Consider the following 24,727-nt stretch of genomic DNA (forward strand, 5'->3'; position numbering starts at 1 on the left):
TAGCACTTGCATAAACCAATTTGCTGCTGGAAAATTCACAATTACAAAAGTAAATTAAACTATACAACAAGGAAAAAATACTAGAAACTCTTAACTATATATGTGCATAACTCAATGGATTTGTGTTTTAATACACATCGAAAACAAGATAAGATTTAAAGCTCCTAAAATTCATGCCAGAATTGTCTATACTGAACCCATGACAAAACAGATGAAGTTGCTCAGTAACAATCAATTTAAAAATAAAAGACATTTTTCGGGAGTTTGTGGGGGTGGGGGTCAAAGATAAAATTCTCACTGCAATCAATATTCACCAGGAATAAAATAAAATTATGAAATGACAGACAGAACAGGAACAATCTACCGCTGGATTTAATAAAGAGTTTGAAATTCAATATAGATTCTCGAGTTCAACATAAAGATTCCCAGGTTGGAAAATATCTAACAACCAGAATGAGAATAGTAGCCCGAATAATAGAAATAATACAAAGAATGTAGATAGGGATTTTTTGTTTAAGACTAAATAAACATGTGGAGTAAAAAATGCAAATTCCTACTATTTTTACTGTAAAAATTAAAAAAAAAAGCTTTTTTTTATCATTTATTAAAACGTTTTTCTATTAAAAGAAAAAAATAAACATTGTTTTGCAAAGCCTCCTTAATAAGGCATCTCAATTTTTTTAATTTATTTTCTTTATTATGTTTATGTTATTAAATTATTTTTATTGCCAGTGTTGTAACACTATTGAAAGTTATCTCCCTTGCATTTGAATTAAAAGTTATTTCCCTTTATGGCTTTTTTTCTTTTTCTATAAGTTTCAAAATGTCTTTTCAACATGAAACTTTACAAGTTTCTATAAATTAAACAAACCAGCACAAAAGGCGACTTTTAGTCAATCTCGTGCAGAGAGTAGTTGGTGCTTTATTGGAATGGACTTGTGTCAAATAGATTTTGGCCTATACTTGTTTATTATTTTTGCTTCCCTCCCCTTCCAACCCACCAATATAGAAAAAAATAAAATAAATAAAGAATCCCTGGGAGGATGATATTATAAATACAGAATGGACTAACATATACTACACTATCCTCACAAAGGAGAAGGTTATACCTGGGTATCATGACGAAAATCATTAATTTTAAATAACATGTCGATTAAAATTGAAAAAAAAAAATAATAATAATTTCAATTTTATTTAAGAAAATGTTGACATCATTATTACATTTTTTCCTTGGACCGCCTGCATTGGAGTTCCTTCCCTGTTATGCTTCCCTGACCCTACAAATATTCCAAAATTTTAATGTAATATGAGAAAATATTTCGCTGTCTAGCTCCCCACAAGGCTGCTCTGTTCCCCTAAAAAGTCTCATTTCTGTCACAGTACCACAGTTACAATTTGATTTGTGTGAGGTGGATAAAAAAATGAAAAACAACTAAATGGTTAACAATCTGTAATCATAAGGAGGTCCATCATCACCATCATCATCATTTGGTTTAATATCTGCTTTGCATGCTAGCATATATTGGATATCCAAATTTTATTGAAATAACCCATATATACAGAAGATATTTCAAGTTTCAATTGATATTTACCCATTTTCATACATTAAACTATGCTAGTTTGTGATATCTATTTTTAAATGCATCTTTCATCTTACACCGAGAGCACATATTCGCCACTCAAAGCCACATGAAAGTAAAACCTGAAGTGGGTTCTTTACGACAACCGGCACAGTTCAATGGTTAGATGCCGACAAAGCTCCACGACACTTCCAGAGTTGCACTAAAAGAAGGTCATGCTGACTGTTTGGTGGCCTGTGACCGGTCTCATGCATTACAGTTTTTTTAATGTAGGCGAAACCATTACGGCAGAAAAATATTATCAATAAATGGATGAAATGCATCAGAAACTTCAACAACAACACCCAGCATTAGTCAACAGAAAAGGCCAAATTCTCCTCCACGACAATGCCCGACTGCACATTGCTAAAGTAACCCTGCAAAAGTTGAACAAATAAGGCTACGAAACTGTTTCATCCATCATACTCTCGAGACCTCTTACCTACCAACTACCACTTTTTCAAGCATCTCAACAACCTCCTGCATAAGAAATACTGCAAAAACCTAAGCGATATCAAAAACGACTTCATCGATTTCATCACCACCAGAATACAAGATTTTTATGTTACTGCCATTAATAAAGTTGCTTTGCGTTGGCAAAAGTGTGTTGATTCTGGTGATATTTATCAATAAATTTTTGTTTGAGCCAAAATATGTTCATCTGAATTTAATGGTTAAAAACCGCAAGAACTTTTTTGTCAACCTGATAGTTCTACCAACTTATATGGAAATTTGTACCAAAGACCAACTAAAAAACAAATGGGGTCATGGATGAAAAGATTTACCTCCCTTGATGTAAAGTAAAACATAATTCCTTAGAAGTAATGTATTTATTTGCTTCCCCACTGAGCAAATTAGGCACAAGGCCGTTTTTTAATGTGGAGAGTGAAGGGGAAATGGGGACCAACTCCCCGGGGAGTAGGGGAGCTGGATAGTGACAATTGGTATGAAGGGCCGCCCCCACATTGACCAATAACTTATATGTGGGGTTACCCCCATATATGGTCTTTGCTTGACACTTGTTGCCCAGACCCCGAAGGGCCTGGTTGGAGGATTTTATTTAGACTTTTTATAATTTTTTGCTGTTATTGTTTTTTTTTGTTTGTTTTACATAAATAAAATATATCTAGCAAATTATACCTCTGATCCTGTGTTTAGAGGTGCTGGTTACTTGGCCAACATCCAGAGGCTTTTGGTAAAATTGATCATAACAGAATCTGAAAAGAAAAGGGTAAACAGAGAAAAAAATATATTTCAACATTTTCTGTTATTAAATACTAGCACATATAAACGTTCTCTGGAGGGCATTGGCACCCCAAATCATCCAAATTGATCTACAAGTTATTTTCCCCATAAGAAGAAAGCAAAAAATCTTTATAAATATTATTTAGTTTTTGTAAAAGATTCATTGTATATAGTTTTATTACTATGTTTTTTTTTGGGGGGGGGTACCTCAAATTAGGCATACTGCCACTTAGACATTTGGGATCATGTGTAATAAGGAACTGTGGGGAATTGAGTAGCAAATTGTCTGTTCACATTACATTTAAACTTTTACATTTGTGGATATTGATAAAGAAGAAATCTGTTTTCTTTCATGATAATTTGTGTTGGCATAAACAGCCATTAAAAAAACACTAGCTGAAAACACTGATGTTTGGAATATAAAGATATCTCGAAAAAATATCAGAAATGGCGCCTTTTGGTGATTTAACAAGTTCATCTGAAAAAGCTACCTTTGTTAAGAAAAGCAGTTAACCAAATTCTGGGTGGTCAAAATTTATTATTGGGTCACTCTAAATATAGGCCAGATATTATGAATTTCTTTGAATAAGGAAAAACAGGATGGTGGATACAAATTAAAGCGGCTATTAATTATTATCAGGGAATTTGATCACTCCAAAAAGATAACCAAATTATTTATTTTTTTACTCATACGAAATGGCACTTGGAAAAAACCCTTGGTTATGCAAATGAAGCTAGAAGAAGGGAACCTCCCATGTGAGTGATGGTGAAAGGTAGAGACCCAATAGAGGGTTAAGGCAATGGACTCTCCTGCTGGGAGTGGTGGTCAGAGATAAATATTTAAAGAAAAAGAAGAGGAGAATTCTTTTAGAATTAAGAATTCAAAAATTGCTTGAGATTGATTTTCTGAGAATTGTGAAAGGAAATTCTGGAAATCAGAGGCGAGGTTAAGCCCACCTGATTCTCAATATAATGAAAGAAAAAAATAGCCTCGAGGACACATTCTGCCAACTGCCTGGGGTTTTTACACTCATCAAAGAGAAACCTCTGACTTAAGGCACACTCTGCCAACTACCTGGAGTTTTCATACCAGTCAGAGAGAAACTCCTGACTTAAGACACATTCTGTCAACTACCTGAGGTTTTCACACCAGTCAGAGAGAAACCATTCTGCCAACTGCCTGAGGTTTTCACATCAGTCAGAGAGAAAACCCTGACTTAAGTCTCACCGCATTCTAAGCCTCTGAATCTACACTAAGAAGAGACAAGCGCAACTTTACTAATGGAAGCCAACAGTCCCCAGAGCATTTGTATTTAGAGTCAGAACTTATGAACTATCAGAGTTTTGTAACTTTCAGTGAATAATTATTTCTTTATTCATAAGAAAAATGATCACTGGTTTTTCTTTGTTGATTGCATGTCAAATTGAAGGTGCAGTTGATTTCAAGTTTACCCTGATGTCCAGACAGTGAAGATACAGACCAAGCCATTGTGAGAAGAGAACTCAGCACAACGCTGAAGTGACGCACGGTCAGCCAAAGTGTTGCCACACAGACATAGACATGTTTTGTGCGTTCCAAGCATCGAAGCGGTATTTTCCAGTGACCCATGAGAGTCTAGTCACCCTTGAAAGGTCTACCACTAGACAGCGTTAAAAGTGTAGCTACCAGGACGTAAGTGCCCAAGTGGTACATCAAAGGCTATGTTTACATTGAAGGATCCCAGGTTGGGTTACACTAGTATTTATATATATAGAAGCAGATGTTTGAGTGTCCGTTGTAGAAATCGATATGATAGTAGTAATAAAATCTCCATTAGGATAAATAAAAACATTTTATGAGGATGTAATCATTGAAATTGGTCAAGGTCATTTGTGGACGCAACAGTTTACTTAGCTTTTATTGTAGTAAGAAAGAAATGAAAGAAAATTAAAAAAAAAAAAAAAAAAAAAATTTCAACGTCATAGATAATTTGAAGCAACACTGATCCAGGACATGACCCACTGTAGCATCGACATTTTCCAAAAATTTACAGTAAGCTATGGGAAAAAATTCTGTGAACACTCACTCTCAGATGATGAATTAAAAATGCTGAAAACAAAACTTTAGTACAAGAAGGTAAGACTTATTGTAAGTTTAACTGTATTTTTATTTTCAAGAAAATTATATTAAGTTCACTTTTAAAAGTTTTTTTTTTTCATTTTTTAATGACTTTTAATTAATTGACATCTGGCCATTTTAGAACTTAAAAAAAAGGCATCGGTTTGTATGTACGACCATGTTCTATAATTTCTGCTTGTGCACCTCCATGCATATTTATCCGTGATTGTACTTCTTTCTTTTAGCTTGTACAGAGTTTCACATTTTTTACATTTTTTTTATTCATGTTATAAATCTCTTTTCTATTTCCTGGGGGAGGGAGGCATCGCTTATCAAGGCCGAAGAAAGAGATTTCACTTCTAGGACGCTTAATAATTTCGCAAAGCATGTTGTAATTCATTGTCACTTTTAAATTTTTTTTTTTTTTGTTGCAATGAATCTATTCGACAGACGTACATCCAAACAATATGACATAAATGCGGGAGTACCTCAGGGGTCTATCCTTGGACCTCTATTATTCCTGATATTCATAAACGACCTCCCTGATAAAATTGTTTCGGAGATGGGTATATTTGCCGATGACACCACTCTCTATAACAGATATGAGGGGAAAACAAATGAACACATATCCAAGGAAATGGCAGAAACACTAGAGGATGACCTCCAATCCATAGTGGAATGGGGATAAAAATGGTTGGTCACATTCAATGCTGCTAAGACTAAGCTTGTTTCCTTCAATAACTACAAGAAACCTTCTCTACCACCAATAGCAATGGCCAAGAACACATTGCCTGAAAGTACTTCTTTTAAACTCCTCGGCCTAACGTTTACAGGGAATATGAACTGGAATAGATACATTGAGAGCATCGCCAAGGCTGCTGCAAGGAAAGTTGGCTCCCTCTACCGTGCTAGAAAATTACTTACGCCTGACAGTATCCTATACCTCTATAAGGCAACCATTCGCCCATATATGGAGTACTGTTGTTACATCTGGGCTGGTGCATCTGCTGCTTGTCTCTCGCTCCTGGACAGGGTTCAAAAGAGAGTCGCCAACCTGATAGGTCCTGAACTGTCATCTAGGCTTCAACCTCTGTCCCATCGACGAGATGTTGCATCCCTCTGCCTGTTCTACAAATACATTAATGGTGAATGCTCTGACGAACTGCAAACACTTGTACCTCCCCGACGTAACTACCCCCGACAAACCCGACAAGCTACTAAGTCTCATCCCTTTACAGTAGAGATCCCTAGGTGCAAGAAAGCCTTTTACTCCAACAGTTTCTTCCCCAGAACTGCGGGTCTTTGGAACTCCCTTCCGGGATTCTGCTTTCCCAACTGCAATGATATGCAGAAGTTCAAGTGTAATGTTAACAAACATCTTTCTACTCTTCTCCCTTCATAATGACCCCGCTAATTAAGTCCCTAATAGTAGCCCCCTGCTTCAAAGTGGCACTGTGCCTTGTTTGGGGTGAAAATTGAATAAAAAAAAAAAATTAAAAAAATTTCATTAAAATTTGTTGTCTGCTGATTATCTAATCATGTCAACATTTTCTGACTGCTTTTCTGACAACATAACCTAAACTGCTAGAAGATGCTGATGTTATCGTGAATCAAGTTTTGGATCAGTACTTTTGAAGCATTTTAATTCATCACTATATTTTGTATTTTAGCACAGTATAATAAACAATATGGAGTTTGCATTGTTGTAACTAAAAATATGTAAACATACTTAACTTTATATGAAGTTAAAATGTTTGAGACCAATTTTACCATTTTTTTTACATTCTTTCATTTCAGAACGATTCAAAGTATTTAATAGTAGTAAAGTGCAGTAGATAGCTTTTTGTCCTTGTATTATTGGTGCGTGATGAATTATGCAAAATTCAGAAATGTTAGCTGAAACTCAGTACCTATTGAATACGTTGGAGCTGTGTTTATATGGGATCTTTTTATTCTCTTCACGATTGCTAGTTTTGTCTAGTGAGTGCTATAGAAATAAGCTAATTTTCATGAAGAAAAAGAACACAAGGAGACGTTTGCTGAGTTTTATTCAAGGTTTTATTTAGAGAGAATAGATGCAAGGAAAGAAAGACTAATGTTATCTGAGCTAACTGTTTACTTCTTAACTTTACTTTCTAACTTACAAAAATGAGTGATGCAGACAAAACAGTGATTGAGGTAACATTCTGCTTGGATTATTCGACATTATTTGCTGTGTCTCATTCGCATGGCTTCCATGGAGAGACTGATTTGAAAAGCTTAGTTTTCTCTCCGCTCAAAAAAAGTGACGTCATTCATCATCGTTCAACTCCTGTTTTGTCTGCCATTTAACCTGTTACTCCCTGTTTCAACTTTACATCACTCATCACTCATTCAACCTTGGGAACGATTCTGTTTTACAGATTTGGGTTATCATGTCCTTGTCAAATTTCACACTAGCTAACTTAATCGTTATTGACATAGGATCCCTAATATATAGCATTACAAAAAATCAAGAAACTCCTCAACAAGATCAAAAACCCAGTCCTTTTTGGAACCAGTTGTACAACACGCAGAAGTCATGAAAAGCTAACTCCGGTGCAACTTTATGATAGTATGTCTTAAAAAAATGCATTTCAGAGAAAAACATAATTCCGTACTTACATGTAATGCCGAAATTAGTATAAATTCCAAAAATTACGAAAAATGGTCCAGTAGAAATAAGTAAAAACAGAAATTTTCAAAGTTGCTATTTCACTATAAATTAATCCTTTAGAAGTTTAAAATCAGGGGGAGATAACTTCATTCTACTGATGACACTCTTCCAGATCGGCCACCTTGCTTCTTTTTAATAATTCTACACACTTTTTTTCCAAAATTTAGCTCTAGCACATCTTGTACGAGACCATTTTTCAGAATTTTTAAAAATTTATACTAATTACGACATGACATGTATGTACGTAATGTTTTTCCCTGAAATGCCTTTGTTTGAAAGATACATGATTGGGTCGGATGATACATTAAAGTAAAGTTGCACTTCAATTTCTCTCAAACTGTGATGATCTTTGGGTGCAATTCTAGCAAAGGACAAATCATGCCGCTGCATACCTTTGAAAAGGGATTGAGACCCAATTCAGATGGTTATATCGAATTGCTGTCCACTGTTGTCAAGCACTAGAGAGGGTGACTTTAATAAGGTCACTTGTGTAGCAGCAAGACTCTTATGTTACACATTCAAGCAAACCCAAAGTGACTGTCTAAGAAATTCCAAGACTGCATGAATCCCTTTTGTTTTCTTGTATCCTTTACTTTCCATATGATTTTACTTATGCATTTTTATCCACTAGAGAATCATCATCATCATCACCACCACCACCACCACCACTAACAACAATAATAACTTCATCTTCTTCACATCTTAAATGCTAGCATGTGTTGGGTAGCTTTTACAATTGACTTCCAAACTAGCCTAGCTATGAGCATGTTTAATCCCTCTTTCTGTCAAGTTTAGCTTTATCACTTCCACGCATGTTTTCCTTGTTTTCCCTCTTCAACTGACCTTTCTACCTCAACTGATCTACATCTACTAACCCGAGAACTCTCATCCATTCTTTCAATGTGGCCATACTACTGAAGTCTTCTGTTCTGCATAGACCTCCCAATACTGTCCAGATTTAATCTACCTCTGTGATCATTTGATCCAAGACTATCTTTAAGACTTACATTGCACAACCATCCTATCATTTTCGTATTATTTCTCTTGATGCAACACATGTCCTCAATCCTCATACACACATGGTCACATTTAATGCTACTAAGACAAAGCCCTTTCCAACCACCAATTGCCATGGCTTATAACACCCTTCTTGAGAGGTCAACATTCAAACTTCTCAACTTAACATTCACAGGCAAAGTTAATTGAAAAAAGTACATAGAAGATGTTACCAAGTCTGCTGCAAATAAGGTAGGACCAACTTTGATTGAGTGAGAAAACTTCTCATACCTGCCAATATCCTATATCTCAATAAAGTCTATGCATGAAGTACTATAAATCTACCCTCTAAAAATATTATAAATTTAGTCTCTAGAAATATTATAAATCTAGTCTCTAGAAGTACTATAAATCTAGCCTACTATAAAACTAACCTATAGAAATACTATAAATCTAGCTTCTGGAAATACTATAAATTTAGTCTTTAGAAATACTGTAAATCTAGCTTCTAGAAGTACTATAAGTTTAGCTTCTAGAAGTACTATAAATCTAGCCTCTAGAACTATTATAAATCTTTGATATACAGGGTACTGAGATTTGGGAAAATCGATGTGATCGGGTTTCGGCCAGAAATTTCGCTATTAAGGGGTCAAAGTTCAACGATTTGACCTTTGAGAACTCTACTAAACTCCTTCGACAATTTTGGATCTAAACACTTGATATTTTAGATATTGGTTCCTTGGACATGGATCTAACTGAATAACTTGATTTGAGCCCAAAACAATAAATGTTAAGGGGTCATAATAGGGGTCAAAGTTAAAAAAATTGATTGTTTTTTTGTTTTGTTTTTTTGCTCAAAATATACCTCCAAGTACCCGGGCAACGCCGGGAACCCATGCTAGTATATATATATATATATATATAAATATATATAGCAGGTTCCTTCAGTCTTGGACAGATTATGGATACCCATGAAGGGTTGCTTGCGCATGAAATTTTTGTGGCAAGAGGTGCGCAATCTCCAACCACACCTCTTCTGAGACGACATTGTTAAATACCAGTGACAAGTTAAGTACAGGACGACTGGAAAAAAATGCCGAGATAAGCAGAGAGCACATACAGCACCTAGAATTCCCAAATGATCACCCATCTGGTGAAGTTTTATTTCTACAAACATAGCATGGCTACACATTCAGAACATGTTTCAGTTGTGGTTTTATTTGTGGAACATCCTTGAGATATCAAGTCGATAAATCATACTTTCATATTGCAGAATAAGCAATAATTGCTATCCCAATATTATAATATATATACATACATATATATCTATTCTATTATATCTATAAAAGTGAGAATGTGTGTGTGTGTGTGTGTGTGTGTGTGTGTGTGTGTGTGTGTGTGTGTGTGTGTGTGTGTGTGTGTGTGAGGACACTTCTTAACCTATATACTCAGCAAATTTTTTATTTACAGATTTGGTATATAGGATAATCAGACATGTGTAAAATTTTTTAATCAGTTTTCATCCGGAAAAAAAGGGCTGCTAAGGGGTCAAAATTGACAAATTAGTACTTGAGGGTCATCAGATTTTTATCTGTTTGTCAACTGTTTCACAATTGCACATGTGTGGATCGTTCGCATTATGTTAAGAATAAGTAGGTTTGAAAACACTTTTTAAAGATCATGTCCAGCTGGCTTAATAGTTATCAGACTTGATTCACTGTCTTTAGATTTTGGTTTCGATCTCAGCTACAGTATTTTTTTTTTTTTACACAGTGATCACCACTTATCAAGGCCCGGAAGACACTCAGGGATAAGGGTTATTGCAAGTACATTACGTTAGTGTGGAGATTTGATGAAGTGTTTACTTAAGGGGGCGGTTCATTAGGAATTTGTTAATGTTGGACTTGAAGACATCCAAGTTGTAGTCCGGTGGGAAGTAGGCAGACGAAACAGAGTTCCACAGGCATGCAGTTCTAAGAAAGAAGCTTTGTTCATGGAATCCACATTTTGATTTAGGCGCAGATAAAGAGTGGGGGAAATTTTTCACAGTGGATTCAGCTAGACGGGTGTTTTTCGTGAAAGATTGGCGAAGGGGGACTAGAGATTGGAGTTCAGACGAGCACCTGCCATGTAAATAACGATAAAACAAGGATAGGCTCGCAACGTCTCTTCTGTGGGAAAGAGGTTGCAGGGTAGAGAAAAGGGCATCCCCCACTAAGCCACGAAGTCTATTTTGTACTCTGTCAAGGCAGGATAGGCTGTTTTTAGCAGCTCCTGCCCAGATATGGCAACAGTATTCCATCCTTGGACGTACTTGGCTTTTATATAGATAGAGAATTTTTTTTTACTTAGAAGAAGTTAACTGTTTAGAAAAAACATAATATTTGCATGCACATGTCTCAACATGTGCTGTGCCGATAGATATAAAATAGAATGGTTCGAGGTGCTACATAGAGCGGACTCCAAAAACCATTTAAAGATTTTGGAGTCTGTCTTTATTGCGGTTTGTCAACCTTCTTTGTGCCGGCAAAAGGAAACATCCAACGCATTGTTTCTCTTTGGGGAACTTTGAATCTTTTCTCTCGTTTTTTTTTTTTTTTCCTCCCTCGTAATATTTTACTCGTTTTTTTTTTTTTTTAAACGTTAATAAATTTATTTTAGTGTCCCCGTACTTTTGGCACATTTAATAAGTTCCCCATTAGAACTCTTTATTTTCGACACAATATTATTTTGTTCACTATCGATTTTTTCCTGATGAGATGATAGCCGAAAGAGCTCTCGAGAAACTTCCGCTTATTATTTTTAAAATATATATATATATATACATATATATATAGGAGGAGTTAGTCACATCTTTCAACATTATTTGGTAAGGTTAAACTTGGCAATTTTATAAAATCGAGTAATGTCGTACTATTTTTTATTCAAAGAAAACTCACTTTGTTAATTATTTATTAAATTCTTTCTGGGAATTTTAGAAAATCATATAATGCTGTATAATATTATAAGGAAAAAAATTAATAATTAACAGACTTTTTTCATTCAATAAAAATTTATACACATTACTTGGTTTTCTAAAAATGTTCAAATTTAACTTTACCAAATAATGCTTTCAAAAGATGTGACTAACTCCTTCGATTAAATTTTCCCACGAATTACATAGCATATCTAACTTAAAAACAATCGTCAACGAGGTCGGACGTACAACTTTTCTCTTCTAGGAGCCCCCACCCCCACCCCTTGACTTAACAAAATAGGGAAAAAAGAAAAAAAATCAAAAACAAAATTAAAGTCTTCTTCTCTGATTAGAGTGGATGGCACCAAAAGTCTCAGAAAAAAATAAATAGACGAATTAAAAATTACTTTTCATTTAAGAAAAAATTATATACAGCATTACTCGGTTTTCTAACAGTTTTTAAATATGTGTGTGTGTGTGTGTGTGTGTGTGTGTGTGTGTGTGTGTGTGTGTGTGCAGACACACACTACATACATATATATAAATATATATGCACATACATATACACACACAAATATACACAAACACACACACATATATATACACACACACACACACACACATATATATACACACACACACACACACACACACACACATATCAAAGATATTTACAAAATTAATTTATGTTCAACGTATTTAAAACCTTGATAATACAAGGTAAGTATACTAGTTCTTTATAAAAGTTGGGATTATAAAAATAGTCTGCTTGATATTGTCAAAACCTTAAGGAATTTCTGATTTTTAGAATAAAACCAAGATTAAAAAACTAGAAAAAAACAACTCTTATGAGATAAATTGCCAAAAATAAAGTATTCTGAGTCACAATACAATATGCTGCCCATACAAAATTTAAATATTTCAGAAAAAAATATATAAAGTTTTTTTTAAGCACAAAGTCAAAGATCAAAATGATTAAAGCTATAAAATGTCCGCTTTTTAAACTCTACAAATGCAAAGAATTAAGTTCCCATCGTTGTTTTCAGCTTTTGAAATTTGTCCAAACATTGATTTTTACCTCGACACAAAGAGAAAACTTTTGTATAGGTAAAGTATTGTCTATGTCTATAGGATTTCTGATTGATTAACAACAACTCGGACATTTTATATATTTCTTCTCGAATACTCTAGTTAATACACATAACTCTATTTATATACAGTTAATTATGTGTACATTTTATATACATCTTTACTCTTAAACTAATTAACCAATCATTATGATTTGTTGGAACCCAGCTGCCAGGCATAAGGGGGCCTATTTTTAGGGCTATATTTAGTTTAATTTAGTTTTATGGAAAGGGGGTAAAAATGGGGGGAAGTCCTTTTTGAAAATTTAGATATTTTCAACTTTGGTTCAATTTTAACATTATTAGAGATTATTATTAGATATTATTACTATATTAGATATTAGTATTAGACATTGATTAATAAATCTTTGCCAAATGTCAGTTTCCTTGGAGTATTTAAAGCGGTTTTTAGGAGCACAACTTCCATTTGAAAATTCGATGATATTCGATTTGAATTGAATTTTTATCCACAGTCATTAGACAGAAATTAAATACGATTACGATTTCAATTTATAATTAGGACCTTTTTTAATAAAAATTAAATTTTAATTTTAAACTTTTCTAGAATCAAAATCATGCAATGGATTTTGATGAAAATTAGAATAAGCGTTCTAGACATCATTAAGTCATCTCTGTATCGGGATATAAAAGTGAGCAAGATCACCAAATGCTTTCATTTTCTCTTAAAAAATTGATAGGTGCATTTTCTTCTGATGAGTTAAGTTCAAAATAAATTCATTGATTGATATAATAATTAAATGAATGATGTTGCGCTACGAGACAGGTGCTGCCAAGAATTGTGCATGTCAACTTAAAGAAATAAACAGGAAGATGGTCAACATTTTGAAATTTGGAAAATAGACTTTTGTCATTTATTTGTTATATGCTTTGCAATTACATTGAGCTTCATAAGTTAAAGAATTGGTAGAAATAAAGGGTGAAATATAATTGAAGAAACCTATTTACACACACACACACACACACATATAATGCTGTATAGAAATAATGGTTTGAAACCAGAACATGAGAACAGCAAGGTATGGATAAATATTTAGTTAACAATATTGGGGAAAGCAAGGGAATTACAAATAGCTATTCAAATACTGCAGATATCTAATCAGTTCAATGGAAGAGGAGTTATATCTCACAGAACTACAATAGAGTAAATAATGCAAATTTATATTATAATCCCTACCAATTTCTTATTAATTGCTTTAAAATGATTTTCTTTATAAAATGAAACTACTTGATCAATTTACGTAATTTTTAGAATGTGACATTTTCATTTTGTCATGAGTACATACATCATACAAATTCTTCTTTTTTTTTTTTTTGTATTTTAAAATAATGTAAATTTTGGCCAAGAATCAAACTTTTTAAAATAAAATTGTTCCAACAATCTTAGCATCAGATAGGATATGTTTTCTGCTTTAGATCTGAAGTGAAAGTTAGTTATGTTGGCTGATCAAAACAAGAGGCTTCCTCAAGAACTGATCTTTTATTTTTTCTGGCCACGACATAAAACATATATCTAACTTTTCACTCTACTGATTTCTATTTCACGCCGCTACAAACCAGCAAAACTAGGCTTCAGAATGCAATAATATCGCATTAGTTTGTGTGGTTCTTTCACACTATACGGAAAGAAGACATTAATAACATGATCTGAACAAAGCCATTGAAGTAGCAGCATTATTTTTTGTGTTAAGTGGCCATTGACCCTAAAAGGATTCATCGACCTTTTAGAACACTTTATTTTACAATCTGCTGAATGTCTATCTAGCTACCGTCTGCACAGATTAGACACGGTAAATGAAACAGTTTAGCACCCAATCACTCAACTATGCAGGAGTTTGTACCAGGTTTCATATTACCAGTTGCACTCTACTCTGAAGCCTACATATATTTTATACATCAAAAAGAACAGAAAATAGATGGCAATTCCTTTTCTTATATATCACATTATATTTGTTATTAATTACTAGTTTATTTTTTTACAAAATGACTATTCCGTACAAAAAAAAAACATTGGTGATTTAGCAGAGAAGCTAAGAAACAAAAAAAAAAGGTAACAAATTCAAATATACAATAATTAAATGTTACCGTAACTAATAAAAATTACTTTTACACCAACCTGGCTAATTTTTTTTGGTGTTTTTAAAGTAGTTTCTAATGCTCTTTATTTGATCTCAAATATTCAGTTTTTACGAGCAGATCTGAAACAATATGGCAGCATCTTGTTAGGAAGGAAACCTTATTTTGCAATTCATGGTTTCCATGTTCCTTGAAGGAGGGAGGATACGGGGCAAAATTAATTTTGGCACTTGTGCACCTTAACATTCCAAACAAATTCTGTATTTACATTTTGATAGAGTTCGTCATCGTAAAGAAAGATTTAAGAATGTTTATAAACATTATATTTTAATATTTTTCGAGGGGGGGGGAGGGTATTTTCCATTTTAGCACTTGTACAGTTTAACATTCCAAAAACATTCTGTTTACATTTTTAAGGGGGGGGGGGGCTCGTGGCAACCGTCAAAACAAAGCTTACTTCCCAAGAAGATGATGTCGCCATATTGTTTTAGATCTTCTCGTAAAAACTGACTATTTCAGATCAAATAAAGAGCATTAAAAATTACTTTTAAAAAAAATACAGCCATATAAGTAAAAAAATAACTTTTATTGGCTACGGTAACATTTATTTATTGTATATTTGATTTATTCATGTAATCATTTGTTAGTTTCTCTGCTAAATCCCCAAAACATTAACATAAACAATCAATCTATCATATTTATGCTTTGGATTTTTTTAGATGTGGATTATGTGATTATTCACACTACTGTTCTCATCTTGAATGTTATTCTCGCAACGTTCCAACTTATGTAACCTCCAACTTTCTTCAGGTGCATCTTGCCAAATTCAGGAATCTCTATGTCAAACTTCAAATGGAAAACTTTATTTAATCCATAAGGGTAGTTTGTTCTCATTCCACTAGCTACAACCAGGTAGAAGTATTAAAGTAATTCTTAATTGCATTCTTATAATTGCCCATACCGAGGATTGAACCTTCAATATAGACCTGTGGTGTAATGGATAAAAGTGCTCTCATAATCGATTGTAACTGACAGTCTTCTGACAGTTCTTCTTTTTTAGATAAGTGAATATTTAATTTAAAAATATTTAGATTAAAAAAAGGGAAAAGGTTTTACAATTATTCTATGATAGAACTGACGGAGAGGTTAACGTGGTTCAAACGAAAAGATTGGTAAAAAGGTCAAATGTATTAACACCATCATTTATCATTGGCCACAGACAGCTTTCACTTCTTAATCTACCAACCACTTCCTGTCTGCCAGTCAATGTGGAATTACAAGTAATTCTTCAAAATACTGACTTTGAATCATTCCCAAGTTCTTCCTTTCCTTCAGTTATGGAAACCATGATTGGTAGGATGCTTAGTCCAATGTTACAACCATTGACCTACACCAAGAACGCCTAACGACAAGATTTTTTTTTTTTTACTCTTATTCACCCCAAACAAGGCATATTACCACTTGAACAGAAAGGGTTACTATTTGAATTCACGTCTACAGGGATACTGTGTAGAGAATTGGGCAGAAAAATGTTTGTTGACATTACATTTAAATTTCTGTATGTTAGTACAGTCAGGGAAGTAGGAGACTGAGAGGGAATTCCAAAATCTAACATGGGAAGAAGACCAGAAGGCTTTCCGGCATCTAGGGATCTCTACAGTGAAGAGGTGGAATTGTGCTACTTATCAGATTATTCAGGGATAATTGTATTGAGGGGGGGGGGCACAAGTGCTACAAGTTTGTTAAAGTAAATTTCACTAAAATACTTGTAAAACAGACACATGGATGCAACATTGAGACAATGTACAAGGGTTGAAGATTGGTTGATAATGTGGGACCTATTAGGTTGGAAACTTTTTTTTTTTGTATTCTGTCTAAGAGGGGGAGACTAGTGACGGATACACCAGCCCAGATGTAGCAACAATACTCCACGTATGAGCAAATGGTAGTTTTGTAGAGATACAGGATACTGTCAGGTGTGAGTAGTTTTCTAGCATGTTAGAGAGAGCCCATCTTCTCTGCAGCAGCTTTATCAATGTCTTCAATGTATTTGTTCCAATTCACAGAATTAACATTAAGAATGGGGAAGAAAACATTTTTATTTGTTTTTTGTTATTACATTGTATGTCATATCAATTATTTCAAACATTTAATGATGGAACACAATAGTATTAATCAATTTTTAACTATAAGTATTAATTATTTTGCTAATTACAAATACATTTAAATGTTGATCTTTTTTATTGACTAAGAACGAAAATTCCCATTTCGGAACATAAACTATTTTCCAACCATTAGATTTTGCTGAAAATTATCCAAAAGCAAGACCATGTGGATGTACATCAGGAATGTACAATATTTGACCCTCGGAAAATTCTGGTTGCATCCCCAGGCGGTCAAAAGTGGTCAAAATGGCCAAAAATAGCACTTTTTGGTACATAGAATATTTTCTGAACATTTTATTTCGCTGAAATTTACTTAAAAGCAAGAACATATCGATATAAAGATCTGGAAACATAATATTTTATCCTGAAAAAATTCTGGTTTCGTCCTCAGGAGGTCAAAAGCAGTCAAAAATGTTTTTGTTTTTTTAGTCCAAAATCGCAAAGATAACACTTTTCGGGACATAGAATCTTTTCCAGTCATTAAATTTTGCTGAAAATTACCCAAAAGCAAGACCACATGATATACATCTGAAATATTTGACCCTGGGAAAATTCTGGTTGCATCCTCAGGGGGTCAAAAGCGGTCAAAATCACCAAAAATAGCACTTTTTGGTACGTCGAATATTTTTTGACTATTAGATTTTGATGAAAATTACCCAGGAAATAGGAACAATATTTAAAAAAATAAAAATATAACAATCAAAGGAAAGTAACTTAAAAGTTTTATCTGAGACAAAGAAAGAAAAAAAACAGAATTTTTCATTTTGATTTTTTTTTTTTTTACTCCTTTTTACTCCTTGGGGACGAAACCAGAATTTTTCCAGGATCAAATATTACATTTCCAGATGAATATCCATGTGGTTTTGCTTTTGGGTAATTTTCAGCAAAATCTAATGGCCGAAAAATATCTGATGTACCAAAAGTGCTACTTTTGGTGATTTTGACCGCTTTTGACCCCCTGGGGGATGCAACCAGAATTTTCCCAAGGTCAAATATTTCAGACAAATATTCATGTGGTCGTTCTTTTGGGTAAATAAATAAACAAAATAAATAACACCAAAATACTTGAAAAGCAAAAGTTATTGTATAAAAATGTCTCCAGATATAATTGTAAAAACATTTATTGAAAAAATACATTTTTTGAATTAAAGCAACATTACGATATCATTCTTATTAAATTGTTAGGTGAAAGTATAGTACAGAATAGTTACAAAATACCCTCCCCTAAATGATAGGTTTCTAAATATTAACATTATTATTTCAGCACGGGTCAGTAAATGCAAAAGTACATGTTATTTTTGTCACATTTCGCTCATAAACACCAATTTCATAAGTTTCTTTTTTATTAATAATTAATTTGCTTTTCTGGAATTTTTGGATATGTTAGTATTTTTGCCATGACAATTATGTAGATACCATTTGCTTTCCATGAAATTACATATTTCATTCACTCAAATAATATAGAAACACCAATTGTCTGTTTACCACAAAAAGTGTGGCTTGTTTTTTTAATTTGGCCTTTTTTTCTTAAACATTTGGCCTTGAGAATTAATCATAGTCTGTCAACTGTGTATCTTGGTCTATGTCATAGATAAGTGCCATAGCCGCTATAACTTACACTTTTTGAGTTATCATTTTTATTATTATACAAACATGGTTTAAGTTGAGATAATTTGTTTGGAAGAAATGCCAAAATTATTACACTCTAAAGAATTTATGTGATTGAAATAAGAATTAATGCGTCAATCCGACAAATCATTTTTTTTTTTTCATTTAATAACAAAAATTATCAGCATTACTTGGTTTTCTAAAGTTTTCAAATTTATTTCTTTTTCATTTGAATAAACTTTCTATAAATTTGATGCATTCAGGTTAGATAAATTGTTTTAAATTTTTTTTAAATGAGGATTGGTATTAATTAGATTGTTTGGACTATTGCTCTTATCTTGGTAGCTGTTCTCACAATAGAATCTTTTCCGACCATTAGATTTTGCTGAAAATTACCCAAAAGCAAGACCATATAAATATACATCTGGAAACGTAATATTTTACCCTGGGAAAATTGTGGGGCTTGAGTCTCGGAGTGTTTTAGGAGTAAAAAACACCTCTTTTGGAGCTAATTTTTAATTTTTCTCCAAAAATTCACACTTGTTTCTAAATAGGGGTACAGAATTCAAATTAATGCATTGTTTGTCATGAAACGGTGTCATTCGGCTGTTTTACTCTGATGTTTTACATCAGGCCAGGGGTTTAAATGGGGAAAATAGCTAAAATCAGTCGGGGGACCATATAATTTTGGCGTGTTTTTTTTTTTTTGCAGTGGTGGTGAGTTTTAAATAATTGTTTCTATACACAAGCAATGAACTAGTAAGAAATATTTAATTGTAATTTTTCCCGCTATAATTCATAACAATATCAACATGCAATTAGAAGAGTAAGCAGAGTTTGTGCCAAAATTGTCTTGGAATTTGATTAGTAAATCCATTACATAAAAGGCAGTTGCCTACGTGCTGTTGTTGTTATGTATCATTTATGATGATTTAGTTGGCATTCATTTCCCTGATATCTTTCTATTAAGAATTCTTTCTTGAAAGATATCGGATACTTACAAGAGGAACCATGTGAAGGTTACTAACATCCTTAAGTGAAATTGTTTCTGTGGAACAAACTGGATTCAAACTTAACAAACCAAGATTATCAGTCCATCTCGTTACCTCCCTGTGTGAGTGGATGCATATGTGTGTTTATATACAACTAAAAGTAAAAAAGCTACAAAACAAGTAGTGGTGGCGTATATTCTTGATTGGCGTTGCCCGAAATTAATATTATCTAAAAAATCTTTTAAATATTTATTCTTTGGGTTAACTCAGTCAGATTTTGTTAGGGTGTAGGGGATTTTCAGCTATTTTATGTACTAATTCATAAAGAAAATACTGACTCATTCATCAAAGAATTCATATAAAGGAGAATTTGTGTGTTTATCCAAAGAAAGGACTGAGCTGGACGGAGGAGGAAGATAGAGGAGGAAACAAGGGGGAGTGAGAATGATAGAAAATGTATACTAATCTACCCCTCTCCTGAAACCCTGAAATTCCCTCCAAGACCACCTGACTCACCTTACTATCCAAGTCTACCTGAATCCAATCTCCAATCTGTTTGTCTCACAAATACATCTACTTTTGACCAGAAATCCTAGATTTCATCTACTCTCAACTATCACCAGAACTAACAATATCTACTCTTCTCAGCTCACCATGATTCAAACAGTCAGAAAAACTAATAATCAAACTGCCTGGGCACCATCAGATCCAGGGAGTTCAATACAGTGTTGCCAAATTTATTTTACTTTCTTCTAATTTTTCTTTTTGTAAATTATTCTTTAACTTTCTTCAGGATCTTGGCGGAGGGATGAGAATTTTAAAAACTATCAAATTTTGAAAGTAATTGATTCTCTTTTTTATTTAAGTATTAATCAAAGATTAAAATAACTATTGTTTATGAACAAATCAAAATGCATTCTGGTTGATTTCATTTCATAATTTTATATTTTAAAATGGATTTTTTCTTTTTTAAATATCAATAAAAAAAATCTGAAACTCTGATATGAATATAGATATGTTTTTACCATTGCAGTTTTTTCTATTTTTTGTTAACACAAAGATTTGGACAGAGCACTGCTACCTCCTGGATTGCTGAAAGGGGGTAGCTTGCTGGAAGACCCCGGAAAGACTTGATCAAACTGCAGTTTAGAGGTTTTCTTAGTTTTCTTTTTTGAATACATATTTTAATATTGCACAAAAACTTGTATAGGGCTGCTTTTGACAATAACAAAAATTCTTTTACCAAATTTCTGGCCACTAAGTTTAAAGATTTCTATAGATATAGAATCTTGTCATTATTTGACTGTTGAGAAAAAGGTCATTGATTAAAATGCAATGTTGGAAAGCTCCCCAGAAATAGGAAAGTTATCCTGCTCTGTTTGTACAGGGTGGAATGATACAATTGTCGTCCTAGAAAAGACAACATGATTCCATTTCCATTTGATGAAAACCAGTTTTCTTTTCTTGTTGCAGACGATCTACTAGTTGGCCAATTGTGTACAAATCCCAAGAGCGATAGGAGCTTTCTATCATGTCTGGAAGTGACACAATGCTCAACAAGCAAGATTAAAGATGCACCGCTGTACAACTCATGCTTTCAACCAATCCAAGTTCTGACAACAGGACCATTGCCAATACTCTCAAAATGCATTAGGTACATGCCCAGTGTAATGAAAACAAAGTTTCCAGTCATGGTTATAGTCTTTGGTGTGGTTTCAAGTGAGGGACACATCATGTCACCTAACATCTTCAAAGTCGGCTTGAAAGTCAACACCAAAGTGTACCTGGATGTACTGAAGAGTGTGGTGATCCCCTGGTGCAACCAGGTGGCCGCTGGCAGACTCTGGGTGTGGCAGTAGGACTCGGTGTTAACCCACAAGTCCAAAGAGACCCAGGCTTGGCTTCAGAAGGACTGCTACGACTTTGTACTCTTCTCTCACTGGCCTCCATCCTCCCTTGACCTGAACTCGCTGGACTAATTCGTTTGGTCATACGTCAAGAACATCACCAACATGACCTCTAACAACACCAAAGTCAGTCTGATCGACACCATCCGCCAAGTATTCGCTGAGCTCCTGCTGGCGCTTGTGGAAAAAGCACGCTACTACCCATATCGAGACGGTGATTGAGGCTGAAGGCGGCTACATTGAACTGATGTCAACTCTACATAATCAAGTTACCAGAATATATTTTTTCAATAAAAGTTTTAAAATGAAGCTGTAGTGTTGTTTTCTTTAGGGCGACAACTTTATTGTTCCACCCTGTAGAAAAGCAGATAAGTGCAACTTATTTTTTTTGGTGCTACTTGGAAGCATTAGATTCACAAGAAATGCAGTGGAATTACTGGTAGGTTAGGAAATGATAATAATGTGTAAGAAGTGCAAAACTATGGAAACGGATGATAAGTCAGATGTGAAGAAAATATATTTTGATGTTCAGAAGTTTTGTTACCTTGGTGATACCATTGGTACACAAGAAGGAACAAGTGCTGGCGTGATTGCAAAAGTTATGATTGGATGGGAGTAAGTTCATGAAAGTTCTGCCATTACAAACCAACAGAGCATTACCAATGTTGAGCAAATGAAGAATTTATCAAGCATGTGTATGCAGTGTGATGATGTATGGATATGAAATCTGATCAGCTAGGGTTGCATGGAGAGAAATGATTTGAGATTGATATGATGGCTGTGTAATATAAGTCTTAAAGACCTGATGATTTTATGGGACGATTAAATCTGGATAATATAGGGAGACGCATGCAGAACAAAAGACTTCGATGATATGACGATGCTGAAAAAAATGGATGAGAAATTTAAGCACAAAGCCCCAATGCGGTAAAGGAAAAGGATAAAGTAGTTAGTAAAATTCAGTTGTAAGTTACACTATTCTGGAGGTTGAAGGTTCAATCCTCAGTGCAAGTGACATTCAAAATACAATTGCAAATTAGGACTTCTACTCAGTCATAAGTGATAGAATAAGAACATGCTACTTCTGTGGATTAAGCAAAGAGTTTCATTCGAAATTCTGTGCAAACCATACTCAATGGTCCACAGTAGCCAAGATAGTGATGGGCAGCCACTATACACCTGTAGACCGGAGCTGGGTTTGATGTCAGCTTTGATGGTGTGTAACTACATTTCCAACTGGCCTCACGAGCATCTTTGCCAACCTTGGAGTGGTTCTGGAGTTATTGCTTTGTGAATAAACACTTCTGGCTTGTGGCGTGTAGCATGGTCGAACCAGCAAAATCTCCTGTTTAATAGTGGTTGGTTGAGTGGATGATCCTGCATTGCATCACAATTTGAATATTGGGAACAAAATGGTGCCAGTGGACCTGCAGAATTCTTCTTCTCCATCATTGGCTGCAACAGTCGCCTTAAAATTTTCCTTCTCTTATATGCCTATCTTTACAAACACTAAAAACGTCATTTTAATTTTCATTCACTAATCTGAGCATTTCTATGTCCCAGCACATGTTATCCACATGGATACATATAATTCTTGTTCATGAGTATCAATCCGATTTTAGAGCTATAATGCAAACATACATATAAACAAACATAGATAATATATTATTATATTATTATAGCACATTACTTAATAAATTACAAGCCTAATATATAACAAATAAAAGTCTCAGGCTTAGCTTTGAAATAACATTTTTCTTAATCTGTTATGCCTCACTTTAAAATGACATTTTAGCCTGTTATTCTTAACTTTAAAATCGCATTTTTGTTAGTGTCATATTTAACTTTGAAATGAGATTTTTGTTGGTCTGTCATGCTTAGCTTTAAAACAGCATTTTTATTAGTCTGTCATAATTTGTTTTAAATTACATTTTTTAGTCTTTCATACTTAACTTTGAAATAACATTTTTATTAATATGTCATGCCTCACTTTGAAATAGAATTTTTGTTAGTCTATTATGATTAACTTTTTTGTTAGTCTATCATGATTAACTTTGAAATTAGATTTTTGTTGGTCTGTCATGCTTAGCTTTGAAATAGAATTTTTATTAGTCTGTCATGCTTAACTCTGAAATAGCATTTATTTAAGTTTGAAATTACATTTTTTCAGTCTGTTATGCTTAACTTTAAAATAGCATTTTTAATAGTCTGTCATGTTTAACTCTGAAATAGCATTTTTATTAGTCTGTCATAATGTTTGAAATAACATTTTTTTAGTCCTTCATACTTAACTTTGAAATAGCATTTTTCTTGGTCTTTCATACTTAAGTTAGAAATGCTTTTTCTTAAGTTAAAAACGCCTTTTTTTTAGTTTGTCATACTTAAGCTTTAAATAGCATTTCATTGTTCAACAAACAAACTGAATTTTAGAAGCATCCACGCAAATCTATATATCTATAAAAGTGAACGTGTGTGTGTGTGTGTGTGTTTGTGCATGTGTGTATGTGTGTGTTTGTGCATGTGTGTGTGTGTGTTTGTGTGTGTGTGTGTGTGTGTCTGTGTACATTTCCCAACGCAATAACTCTATCAATTTTTAGTCTACAGATTCGAAATTTGATATACAGGGTACTGAGATTTGGAGAAATCGATGTGATCGGGGTTCGGCCAGAAATTTCGCTGCTAAGGGGTCAAAGTTCAACGATTTGACCTTTGAGAACTCTACCAAACTCCTCCGACAATTTTGGATCTAAACACTTGATATTTTAGATATTGGTTCCTTGGACATGGATCTAACTTAATAACTTGATTTGAGCCCAAAACAATAAATGTTAAGGGGTCATAATAGGGGTCAAAGTTAAAAAAATTACCGTTTTTTTTGTTTTTTTTTTGCTCAGCATGCACCTCCAAACACTCGGGCAATGCCGGGCACTCATGCTAGTCTATAATAAACGTTATCATCTAATCTGTTGTGCTTAAGTTTGAAATGATATTTTTAGAAGTGTCAGCATATCTTTATTAAAGTCTGTCCATCTGCTATGCTTAAGTATGAAATAACATTTTTATCGGCATATTGAACACAAAGTTCTGATTGGATAAACATACATACACACATTTTAATTGAAGGTAAACGAGGAAAAGGCAGAGAAAGATTTGGAATGACTCAGTCAATGATGATCTTAAGCAATGTCAAATTGAAATCAATGTAAATGATAGTTTCATGGAGAA

At 33.7% G+C, this 24,727-nt stretch overlaps 1 protein-coding gene across 2 annotated transcripts in view; it reads right to left on the reverse strand.

Annotated features, from left to right (window-relative positions):
* The window catches only part of LOC145247920 (uncharacterized), a 111,157-nt gene that overhangs the window by 8,037 nt on the left and 78,393 nt on the right, over nt 1–24,727 (reverse strand). For both annotated transcript variants that reach the window (XM_080109557.1, XM_080109556.1), the window contains one exon: nt 2,760–2,836. In XM_080109557.1, coding sequence (XP_079965683.1) covers nt 2,760–2,836 — 77 coding nt within the window. The remainder of the gene's footprint in view (nt 1–2,759; nt 2,837–24,727) is intronic.

Source organism: Euprymna scolopes, chromosome 26 (assembly GCF_053919585.1).
Source record: "Euprymna scolopes isolate OS-2025 chromosome 26, ASM5391958v1, whole genome shotgun sequence".
NCBI classification, from domain to species: domain Eukaryota; kingdom Metazoa; phylum Mollusca; class Cephalopoda; order Sepiida; family Sepiolidae; genus Euprymna; species Euprymna scolopes.